At 36.7% G+C, this 13,115-nt stretch overlaps 1 protein-coding gene across 1 annotated transcript in view; it reads left to right on the top strand.

Annotated features, from left to right (window-relative positions):
• The window catches only part of LOC123535926 (protein wntless-like), a 216,688-nt gene extending 203,797 nt beyond the window's left edge, over nucleotides 1-12,891 (top strand). The window contains exon 14 of the mRNA XM_053529210.1: nucleotides 5,116-12,891. Within this exon, the coding sequence (XP_053385185.1) occupies nucleotides 5,116-5,222 (107 nt within the window). The 3' untranslated portion in view covers nucleotides 5,223-12,891. The remainder of the gene's footprint in view (nucleotides 1-5,115) is intronic.
• Nucleotides 12,892-13,115: the final 224 nt, after the last annotated feature.

Genomic DNA, 13,115 nt, shown 5'->3' with positions numbered 1-13,115 from the left:
TTAGTGCTAATTACAGAGTTATAGCCCTTGAAATAGCCAAAATAGTGGATTTTTAGCTCACCTGAGCAATGCTCAGGTGAGTTTTTCTGATCACTCGATGTCCGGCGTCCGGCGTCCGGCGTCTGTCGTCTGTCGTCTGTCTGTCAACATTTAGCTTGTGTATGCAATAGAGGCTGTATTTTTCAATTAATCTTCATGAATATTGGTCAGAATGATATCCTTGATGAAATCTAGGCCGAGTTTGAAAATGGGTCATCTCGGGTCAAAAACTAGGTCACTAGGTCAAATCAAAGAAAAACCTTGTGTATGCGATAGAGGCTGTATTTTTCAATTAATCTTCATGAATATTGGTCAGAATGATAACCTTGATGAAATCTAGGCCGAGTTCGAAAATGGGTCATCTCGGGTCAAAAACTAGGTCACTAGGTCGAATCAAAGAAAAACCTTGTGTATGCGATAGAGGCAGTATTTTTCAATTAATCTTTATGAATATTGGTCAGAATGATAACCTTGATGAAATCTAGGCCGAGTTCGAAAATGGGTCATCTCGGATCAAAAACTAGGTCACTAGGTCAAATCAAAGAAAAACCTTGTGTATGCGATAGAGGCTGTATTTTTCAATTGATCTTCATGAATATTGGTCAGAATGATTGCCTTGATGAAATCTAGGCCGAGTTTGAAAATGGGTCATCTCGGGTCAAAAACCAGGTCACTAGGTCAAATCAAAGAAAAACCTTGTGTATGCGATAGAGGCAGTATTTTTTAATTGATCTTCATGAATTTTGGTCAGAATGATTACCTTGATGAAATCTAGACTGAGTTTGAAAATGGGTCATCTCGGGTCAAAAACTAGGTCACTAGGTCAAATCAAGGAAAAACCTTGTGTATGCGAATGAGAATGTATTTTTCAATTGATCTTCATGAATTTTGGTCAGAATGATTACCTTGATGAAATTTAGACCAAGTTCGAAAATGGGTCATCTGGGGTCAAAAACTAGGTCACTAGGTCAAATCAAAGAAAAACCTTGTGTATGCAATAGAGGCTGTATTTTTCAACTGATCTTCATGAAATTTAGCCAGAATGATTACCTTGATAAAATCTAGGCCGAGTTCAAAAATAGGTCATCTGGGGTGCAAAACTAGGTCACTAGGTCAAATCGAAGAAAAACATTGTGTATGCAATAGAGGATGTATTTTTCAATTGATCTTCATGAAATTTGGTCAGAATGATTGCCTTAATGAAATCTAGGTCGAATTTGAATATGGGTCATCTGAGGTCAAAAACTAGGTCACTTGGTAAAATCAAAGAAAAAACTTGTGTATGCGATAGTGGCTGTATTTTTCAATTGATCTTCATGAATTTTGGTCAGAATGATTGCCTTGATAAAATTTAGGTCGAGTTTGAACATGGGTCATCTAGGGTCAAAAACTAGGTCATACCTAAGAAAATGCTTGTTTTATCGCAAGAGACCAATTTTTTGGTCCAATCTTAATGAAAATTGGTCAGAATATTTGTTTCCATGAAATCACTACGTCAGACATGTTTTACACTGTTATGGAGTGCTTTTTAGGTGAGCGACCTAGGGCCATCTTGGCCCTCTTGTTTGTTTTTGATGCTCATAGCTCAAAAAGTATATGGCCTAGAATAACGAATCCTTTTCATAAAATGTTTGTTGAGGCTATACCCCATTAAGACTGCAAACATTTGAATTATTGCCCCTTATTTGTAAATTTGACAAATGTACCAGTGGGGGGCACACCCTGTGTCCTACAGACACATTCTAGTTACTTAGAATTTCAGGGTAAAGTTTTGGTGCACTTTCACTCTATCTCAGTTATTACTATATGGATTTGATTCAAATTTAAAATAGTTGTTCCAAATCATCACCCACATCATATGACACAAGGTCCATAACTCTGGCACAAATTTTTCATGAATTATGCCCCCTTTTTACTTGATATTCCAGGTTAAAGTTTTGGTGCACTTTCACTCTATCTCAGTTATTACTATAATTATGGATTTGATTCAAATTTAAAATAGTTGTTCCACATCATCACCCACATCATATGGCACAATGTTCATATCTCTGGCACAAATTTTTGATGAATTATGCCCCCTTTTTACTTGAAATTCCAGGTTGAAGTTTTGGTGCACTTTCACTCTATCTCAGTTATAACTATATGGATTTGATTTAAACTTAAAATAATTGGTCAACATCATCACCCACATCATGTGACACAAGGTTCATAACTCTGGCACAAATTTTTCATGGATTATGCCCCCCTTTTACTTAGAATGTCAGGTTAAAGTTTTGGTGCACTTCCACTGTATCTCTGTTATTACTAAATGGATTTGATTCAAACGTTAAATAGTTATTCCTCATCATCACCCACATCATATGGCAGAAGGGCCATAACTCTCACACCAATATTTCATGAATTATTCCCCCCTTTTACTTTGAATTTAAGGTTAATTTTGATGCATTTTCACTCTATCTCAGTTATTACTATATGGATTTGATTCAAACTTAAAATAGTTGTTTTACGTCATCACCCACATATTCATAGAGATCAGTGAGACAGAGTGCATTGTTAAATAAACACAACTCAGACTGACCACATTTTATGCCCCCCTTCAAAGAAGGAGTGGTATATTGTTTTGCAGATGTCGGTCGGTCAGTAGGTTGGTCGGTCTGTATGTAGACCAATCCGTTTCCGGATGATAACTCAAGAACGCTTGGGTCTAGGATCATGAAAGTTGATCGGGAGGTTGGTCATGACCAGCATTTGACCCCTATTGATTTTGAGGTAAGTAGGTGAAAGGTCAAGGACACAGTGACCTGCAACAGTTAAATGGTTTCCGGATGATAACTCAAGAACGCTTGGGCCTAGGACCATGAAAGTTGATAGGGAGGTTAGTCATGACCAATAGATGACCCCTATTGATTATGAGATCAGTAGGTCAAAGGTCAAGGTCACAGTGACCCAGAACTGTTACATGGTTTCCGGATGATAATTCAAGAATGCTTGGGCCTAGGATCACGAAAATTGATAGGGAGGTTGGTCATGACCAGCAGGTGACCCATATTGATTTGACATCAGTAGGTCAAAGGTCAAGGTCACAGTGACCTCGAACAGTTAAACCGTTTCCGGACGATAACTTCAGAGCGCTTGGGCCTAGGATCAGGAAACTTGATAGGGAGGTTGGTCATGACCAGCAGATGACCCTTATTGATTTTGAGGCCAGTAGGCCAAAGGTCAAGGTCACAGTGACCCGGAACAGTTAAACGGTTACCAGATGATAACTCAAAAATGCTTGGGCCTAGGATCACGAAATTAATAGGGAGGTTGATCATGACCAGCAGATGATCCCTATTGATTTGAGGTCAGTTGGTCAAAGGTCAAGGTTACATTGACCCAGAACAGTAGAACTTTTGTGTACAGTGACCAAATAATTTCTGTTCCTTGTGCAATTACTGAATGCATCAAAGGGGGCATTTCGTGTTCTACGAGCTCTTGTTGTAACACAACCTCCATGACTGAAAAGACCCTTGTGCTACAGTACTTTTGGGAAGCATCCATCAGTGTTACCGATAACCTTATTTCATTTAGTAAATCAAAAATATCTGTCATCTACAATTTCACTTCAGGGACTATGTCTGATGTAAATAAAATTTCAATTTAACATATTAAACAATTAATGAGTGTTTTTAATTAAGTACAAAATATTTATACAAATGTTGATGCTGGAAAAGAGATTCACTGGCAGCAGAAGGTTAAAATAATTGCCATTAATATTTGGAATGGACAGCTCCAATCTTATTTTGTCACAAGGTCCATTCATTTACGTTGTGTTAATTGATTTATTAAGAAGCAGCACATCCAAATATTCAGACATAAACAAGCAGGTTATAATGTTTAATAAGGTAATTAATATTCATGAGGATAATGTTATTATAGAAAAAAAGGTTTTGGTACTTTTCAACATTGCATGACCCAGGTCACCAGGGTCAAAGTCAAGGTTACACTTGAAGGTCATGATCACATTATTATACCCCCACAAAACGAAGTTTGGGTGTGGGGTTACGATATAGGAGTGAGCTAAATGTCGGTCTGCCGGTCCGTTGGTTTTCATTGGATGATAACTCTTAAAAGGCTTGACTGATTCAAATAATTTTTGGTACGTAATTGTAACATCAGAAAATACAGGTCAAGTTTGACTTTTGGGTCAGTATGTCAAAGGTCAAGGTCACAGTGACCCTGAACAGTTAAACAATTTCCAGATGATAACTTGAGAACGCTTGGGCCTAGGATCATAAATTTTGGTACACAGGTGTAACATCATGAAATACAGGTCAGGTTTGACTTTGAGGTCAGTAGGTCAAAGGTCAAGGTCACAGTGACTCGGAACAGTTAAACAGTTTCCGGATGATAACTTGAGAATGCTTGGGTCTAGGATCATAAATTTTTGTACACAGCTGTAACATGGTAAAATACAGGTCAAGTTCGACTTTGAGGTTAGTAGGTCAAAGGTCAAGGTCACAATAACATGAAACAGTTAAACGGTTTCTGGGAGAACACTTGGGCCTAGGATCTTGAAAATTTATATGGAGGTTGTTTATGACCAGCAGATGACCCTTAATGATTTTGAGGTCAGTAGGTCTTAGGTCAAGGTCACAGTGGCCTGGAACATTTAAACGGTTTTCAGACAATAACTTCAGAACCCTTGGGACTAGGATTAGGAAACTTTATAGGGAGGTTGGTCATGACAAGCAGATGACCTGTATTGATTTTGAGTTTTGAGTGAGCCAGAACATTTAAACCTTTTCTGGACAATAACTTGAGAAAGCTTAAGCCAAGGATCATGAAACTTCATAGGTTGGTCATGACCAGCAGATGACCTCTATTGATTTTGAGGTCAGTAGGTCAAAGGTCAAGTAAGTTTGGCTTTGAAATTGGGTTAGTTCTGTGACAAGGCCATATTGTGGGGGTATGTAATTCGTCACTCCTGTGACAACTCTAGTTTTACTTTCCCAGTATCAAAGCATCTTTTGGGGGTATTGATCACCTTAATTGATAGCTCTAGTTCATTTTGTTGTATATTTTTCTTAATAGCTACATCAGACAACAGTCAAGAAGAGGAGGTTCAACTGACATACATGCCATCTACTTCTGAGGCTTCAACCTTCCAGACTTTCGCTGCTAAGGCTGCTGCAGATTAAACACATCTCAACACATATATACAAATTATTCTCATGTAGGCAAAGATACTTTCTGCATAATACTGCTTTAGTGACAACTGAAGAAAGTGTTAATATAAAATACAATATTAGATGTGTGGAATCATTCAAATGTGCAGTTAAGCAATAATTCCTATCAAGACTGCTGATAATTATTTATAGGACCTATATAGATGTCACTACTCCCACAAGCAATAAGCAGTTCAAACAACTACTGCAGCTCTTCATTTTAGCACAGGTGTTTGAAGCTCTATCAGTGAAATATATATGAAGGTAAGATTATAGATCTCTGAAAGAGATCCAGGTTGGCAATCTCACACTTCAGTTGGAGGAATGGTGATTTTGAAAACAAATGATGACTGATTGTTCTCGGTTAAACACCATTTCAGAAATGTTAACTGCTGTATAAAAATGCAACCATGCAAGTTTTAGTTGGATTGTTTGAGGAAGATTAGATTTATGGCCCTTTGTTCTTATTTATAGTCCTTTTTTCTGTCTGTCTGAAGTCATATCTCAGAAATGGTTGAAAGGATTCCAATACAACATTGTAGAAATGATAACTGCTATAGGGCAATGTGACCCTGCAAGTTTCAGTAAGATTTGTAGATTTATGGCCCTTTGCATTTATAGATAAGGTACATAAATAATGTTTTATTCAAGTTTTTCTCAGTCTGGAGTCATATCTCAGAATTGTTTTGTAAGATGTCAGTAACAGATGGTAGAAATGTTAAATGCTCTAAGGAAATATTGTCCTGCAAGTTTCAGACAGATTGCTATATTAAAACGAGATTTATGGCCCTTTATACTTACATTACATAAATAGCATTTTCATTCCATTTTCTGTGCATCAAGAGTCATATCTCAGACATGGTTTGAAGGATTTCAATAAAACATCGCAATAATGCTAATTGCAATTGGGTGGCCCTGCAAGATTCAGTTAATTACACTGGTTATGGCCTTCAGTAGTTATATAACGCATTCCTTTGCAAATTTAATGTCATTTTATGGTCAATTTTTGCTGTGGAATATTGTGACCAGACTTAGTAGATATATAGCTTTTTTGGAACCACATGTACATTGTGCATTCTGGTCACTGGGGTCAAGGTTGTTCTTACTAAAAATAGAAAATTATTTCTAAAAGGGATAGAGTATTACGTCCAAACTTGGAATTTAGGAAGCTTGCATGGAGGCAATGGTTTTAGATCTATTTTGGGTTGCTTAGGTCAAGATTAGGATAGGTAAGTGGTTTTTAGCTCACCTGTCACGTAGTGACAGGGTGAGCTTTTGTGATCTCCCTTTGTCCATCGTCCGTCCGTCCACAGTTTCCTTGTGAACACGATAGAGACCACATTTTGTACTTGATTTTTAGCTCACCTGTCACAAAGTGACAAGGTGAGCTTTTGTGATCGCGCGGTGTCCGTCGTCCGTGCCTGCGTGCGTCCGTCCGTAAACTTTTGCTTGTGACCACTCTAGAGGTCACATTTTTCATGGGATCTTTATGAAAGTTGGTCAGAATGTTCATCTTGATGATATCTAGGTCAAGTTCGAAACTGGGTCACGTGCCATCAAAAACTAGGTCAGTAGGTCTAAAAATAGAAAACCCTTGTGACCTCTCTAGAGGCCATATATTTCAAAAGATCTTCATGAAAATTGGTCAGAATGTTCACCTTGATAATATCTAGGTCAAGTTCGAAAGTGGGTCACGTGCCATCAAAAACTAGGTCAGTAGGTCTAAAAATAGAAAAACCTTGTGACCTCTCTAGAGGCCATATTTTTCATGGGATCTGTATGAAAGTTGGTCTGAATGTTCATCTTGATGATATCTAGGTCAAGTTCGAAACTGGGTCACGTGCGGTCAAAAACTAGGTCAGTAGGTCTAAAAATAGAAAAACCTTGTGACCTCTCTAGAGGCCATATATTTCATGAGATCTTCATGAAAATTGGTCAGAATGTTTACCTTGATGATATCTAGGTCAAGTTCGAAAGTGGGTCACATGCCTTCAAAAACTAGGTCAGTAGGTCAAATAATAGAAAAACCTTGTGACCTCTCTAGAGGCCATATTTTTCATGGGATCTGTATGAAAGTTGGTCTGAATGTTCATCTTGATGATATCTAGGTCAAGTTTGAAAGTGGGTCACGTGCCATCAAAAACTAGGTCAGTAGGTCAAATAATAGAAAAACCTTGTGACCTCTCTAAAGGCCATATTTTTCATGGGATCTGTATGAAAGTTGGTCTGAATGTTCATCTTGATGATATCTAGGTCAAGTTTGAAACAGGGTCATGTGCGGTCAAAACTAGGTCAGTAGGTCTAAAAATAGAAAAACCTTGTGACCTCTCTAAAGGCCATATTTTTCATGGGATCTGTATGAAAGTTGGTCTGAATGTTCATCTTGATGATATCTAGGTCAAGTTTGAAACTGGGTCACGTGCCTTAAAAAACTAGGTCAGTAGGGCAAATAATAAAAAAACCTTGTGACCTCTCTAGAGGCCATACTTTTCATGGGATCTGTATGAAAGTTGGTCTGAGTGTTCATCTTGATGATATCTAGGTCAAGTTTGAAACTGGGTCAACTGCGGTCAAAAACTAGGTCAGTAGGTCTAAAATTATTAAAATCTTTTCACCTCTCTAGAGGCCATATTTTTCAATGGATCTTCATGAAAATTGATCTGAATATTCACCTTGATGATATCTAGGTCAGTTTCGAAACTGGGTCACGTGCGGTCAAAAACTAGGCCAGTAGATATAAAAATAGAAAAACCTTGTGACCTCTCTAGAGGCCATATTTTTCATGAGATCTTCATGAAAATTAGTGAGAATGTTCACCTTGATGTTATCTAGGTAAAGTTCAAAACAGGGTCACGTACCTTCGAAAACTAGGTCAAAAGGTCAAATAATAGAAAAACCTTGTGACCTCTCTAGAGACCATATTTTTCAATGGATCTTCATGAAAATTGGTCAGAATTTTTATCTTGATAAGATCTAGGTCAAGTTCAAAACTGGGTCACATGAGCTCAAAAACTAGGTCACTATGTCAAATAATAGAAAAATTGACGTCATACTCAAAACTGGGTCATGTGGGAAGAGGTGAGCGATTCAGGACCATCATGGTCCTCTTGTAATCAAACTTGCACTCAACTTATATGGGCATAATATCTCGGTTCCTTTCGAAAACTGGCTGGATCCCATCATGGGTTCCAGAGTAATGCCCCTTAAAGGGCCTAAATTTGCTATTTTTAGCTCACCTGAGCAATGCTCAGGTGAGTTTTTCTGATCGCTCGATGTCCGTCGTCCGTCGTCTGTCGTCTGTCTGTCAACATTTAGCTTGTGTATGCGATAGAGGCTGTATTTTTCAATTAATCTTCATGAATATTGGTCAGAATGATAACCTTGATGAAATCTAGGCTGAGTTCGAAAATGGGTTATCTCGGGTCAAAAACTAGGTCACTAGGTCAAATCAAAGAAAAACCTTGTTTATGCGATAGAGGCTGTATTTTTCAATTAATCTTCATGAATATTGGTCAGAATGATAACCTTGATAAAATCTAGGCCGAGTTCGAAAATGGGTCATCTCGGATCAAAAACTAGGTCACTAGGTCAAATCAAAGAAAAACCTTGTGTATGCGATAGAGGCTGTATTTTTCAATTAATCTTCATGAATATTGGTCAGAATGATTGTCTTGATGAAATCTAGGCCGAGTTTGAAAATGGGTCATCTCGGGTCAAAAACTAGGTCACTAGGTCAAATCAAAGAAAAACCTTGTGTATGCGATAGAGGCTGTATTTTTCAATTGATCTTCATGAATATTGGTCAGAATGATTGCCTTGATGAAATCTAGGCCGAGTTCGAAAATGGGTCATCTCGGGTCAAAAACTAGGTCACTAGGTCAAATCAAAGAAAAACCTTGTGTATGCGATAGAGGCGGTATGTTTCAGTTGATCTTCATGAATTTTGGTCAGAATGATTACCTTGATGAAATCTAGGCCGAGTTCGAAAATGGGTCATCTGGGGTCAAAAACTAGGTCACTAGGTCAAATCAAGGAAAAACCGTGTGTATGCGATAGAGGCTGTATTTTTTAACTGATCTTCATGAAATTTAGCCAGAATGATTACCTTGATAAAATCTAGGCCGAGTTTGAAAATGGGTCATCTGGGGTCAAAAACTAGGTCACTAGGTCAAATCAAGGAAAAACCGTGTGTATGCGATAGAGGCTGTATTTTTTAACTGATCTTCATGAAATTTAGCCAGAATGATTACCTTGATAAAATCTAGGCCGAGTTTGAAAATGGGTCTTCTGGGGTCAAATACTAGGTCACTAGGTCAAATCGAAGAAAAACATTGTGTATGCAATAGAGGATGTAGTTTTCAATTGATCTTCATGAAATTTGGTCTGAGTGATCGCATTGATGAAATCTAGGTCTAGTTTGAATATGGGTTATCTGAGGTCAAAAACTAGGTCAGATTAAAGAAAATTATTGTGTATGCGATAGAGACTGTTTTTTTTCAATTGATTTTTATAAAATTTGGTCAGGATGATTGCCTTAATGAAATCTAGGTCGAATTTGAATATGGGTCATCTGAGGTCAAAAACTAGGTCACTTGGTCAAATCAAAGAAAAAACTTGTGTTTGTGATAGAGGCTGTATGTTTCAATTGATCTTCATGAATTTTGGTCAGAATGATTGCCTTGATAAAATCTAGGTCGAGTTTGAACATGGGTCATCTAGGGTCAAAAACTAGGTCATATCTAAGAAAATGCTTGTTTTATCGCAAGAGACCAATTTTTTGGTCCAATCTTAATGAAAATTGGTCAGAATATTTGTTTCCATGAAATCACTAGGTCAACCATGTTTTACACTGTTATGGTGTGTTTCTTAGGTGAGCGACCTAGGGCCATCTTGGCCCTCTTGTTTGCTTTTGAACATGATAAAGACAACATTTTGCAATCAACTTTAATGAAACTTGCACACAACTTGTATTGGCATAATATCTCGGTTCCTTTCGAAAACTGGCCAAATCCCGTCATAGGTTCCGGAGTTATGGCCCCTTAAAGGGCTAAAATTTGCTATTTTTGGCTTGTGAACACAATAGAGACCACATTTTGCAATCAACTTTAATAAAACTTGCACACAAGTTGTATTGGCATAATATCTCGGTTCCTTTCGAAAACTGACCAGATTCCATCATGGGTTTCAGAGTTATGGCCCCTTAAAGGGCCAAAATTTGCTATTTTTTGCTTGTGAACACGATAGAGACCACATTTTGCAATCAACGTTAATCAGACTTGCACACAACTTTTATTGGCATAATATCTTGGTTCCTTTTCGAAAACTGGCCAGGTTCCATCATGGGTTTCAGAGTTATGGCCCCTTAAAGGGCCAAAATTTGCTATTTTTGGCTTGTGCAGTCATATAGAGACTTTATTTATGGTTTGATTTGATACAAACTTGCCAAATATCTTCAACAACAATAAATATTGGATTCCATGATGAATCTGTCAGATCCAATCATAGGTTCTGAAGTTATTTTATATCTGATTACCTCCCCTGATTTTAATCAAAATGAATTTGTATCAGTAAGTACTTATAGGACTCATTTGAAATTTTATTATTGTCATTAGTTGGACTCAGACAATCTGGGTAGATAACTATGGACTGATTTTATGTCAAATTACCTCCCTTTATTTCAAATCAAAATGGGTGTATCTCCATAACTAATGAAGATACTGATCTGAAATTTCATTTATGCCATCAGATGGACTTGGACAATCAGTGATGATACATATTGACTGAATTTATGACAAATTACCTCCCTTTATCTTTTATTTAAATGAATATACCTAGCATCTTCTAATGAGATTGTTTGAAACATTATTTATGTCTTCCATGGTAAGAAATTTCTACTATTTCTTACTTTTCTAATATATTGTTGTAAAGGCTTGTACTCTATAACTTCTACATGCATTTACCAATGCATGATTACCTCCCCTGATTTCAATAAAAATGGATTTATCTCAGTAAGTATTTATAGGACTTATTTGAAATTTCATTATTGTCATTAGTTGGACTGAGACAATCAGGGTAGATAACTATGGACTGATTTTATGTCAAATTACCTCCCTTTGTTTCAAATTACCTCCCTTTGTTTCAAATTAAAATGGGTGTATCTCAGTAACCAATGAAGATACTGATTTGAAATGTCATTTATGCCATCAGATGGACTCTGACAATCAGCGTAGATAACTTTTGACTGAATTTATGACAAATTATTTCCCTTTATTTTATGTAAATGAATATACCTCAGCAGCATCTAATGAGATTAGTTTTAAATGTTATTTAAGTCTTTAAGGGTAAGGAATAGTCATGCTAGTACAAAAATGCAGCATTTGAGCCAAGAACCTTCAAACTTGGTATGGAGATTGGCTATGACTAGTATGTGACCCATAGGTCAAAAGGGACTGTTACAAGAAAATATTTATCCTGATGATATTAAGTGTATGCCTATGTGATCTATGTCAAAACTTGATCTTATCATTAAGAGCAATGGTACTCAGGTGAGCGATATAGGGCCATCATAGCCCTCTTGTCTCAGGATAATGTTAGATATGATGTAAGCAGACCAAAGCTAATAAATGGGTTGCTTTCTTAGAAACTTTTTTTATAAACCCATTTGAAAAATGGGACGTAATATGGGAATGCCCCCCCAGTGGGCATTCGACGTCGTAACGACGTTGATACGATGTTGGATATGGACGTTCATTCAACATTGCATTTTGGTTGAAAATGGAAGTTTTTTAGACGTCGGATTCTGACATTGATTCAACGTTGGTTTTCTGACGTTGGTTAAATGTCATATTTCTGATATTAATTAAATCGGTTTTTTGTTTCAAAGAACCAACATTAATCATTTCATCTTTATTAATCATTTTATTAATAATGTAACACTAAAATTCCTTTCAATCGACATCTATCGTCATGATATATAAGGCCAACATAAATTCGGTGTAGTCAGTGGAGAACTTTCTGCTTTGTTGAATCTCTCAAAATCTTCACAATTATTTGTGCAAACTTCATCTGAAATATATAAAATTTGAATGTTCAGTAATTTCAAAGGCATTCTGAAAGTTTAAATTTTAAACATTCTATTCAAAGTTATCTCTATTATTATTAATGTATGTTTATAATCATTATTTTATGGTTAAAGTTATTTATCTTGTTCTTACGAATTGTATGAATTTTTCAAAGACAGAAAATAATTGACCTGTAAAGTCAATTAATTAAGAAATGAATATTAAAATACTCACTTTCTACAAATTGTGTTGAATAATAATCCATACACTTGCTCTAAATGTCTGCAAATGTATCGAATTACCATGAGAATGTGTAAACATTTCTGCGAGTTGCTTGTGTCTGACTGAGCTACATGTGTAAAGTTTAACACTGGGTCAGATTTCGTAACTAATATCCAAGTATTCATCTGACATCATAGTTTAAAATTGAGCCAAAATGAAAATTCTTGCGCCAGACCAATTTAATCTGATAAATGCTTACTAGAAAACACTAGCCTACATTTAACAATATCACCATGTACAAATGAAATTGAAATTATGATTTTGTTTTAAACTCAAGATTTCATCATAGCAAAATATAATTATGTTTTGTTGCAAAGTATTTAAAAAATCCAACATGTATCCAACGTCGCTTAGACGTCTTCTACCGACGTCTGTTAGACGTCCTAGTTTCAACGTCTATTCGATGTTGCATTTAGGTCGCCGACATCGCGACCTAAATCCAACCAATGACCGACGTCGATTTGACGTCGTATACTTGCTGGGCCCTGGCTGGCGGAAGGGCTGGCAGGCGTCATCCACAAAC

Source organism: Mercenaria mercenaria, chromosome 17 (genome assembly GCF_021730395.1).
Source record: "Mercenaria mercenaria strain notata chromosome 17, MADL_Memer_1, whole genome shotgun sequence".
NCBI lineage: Eukaryota > Metazoa > Mollusca > Bivalvia > Venerida > Veneridae > Mercenaria > Mercenaria mercenaria.
This window is presented reverse-complemented; position numbering and strand designations above follow the sequence as displayed.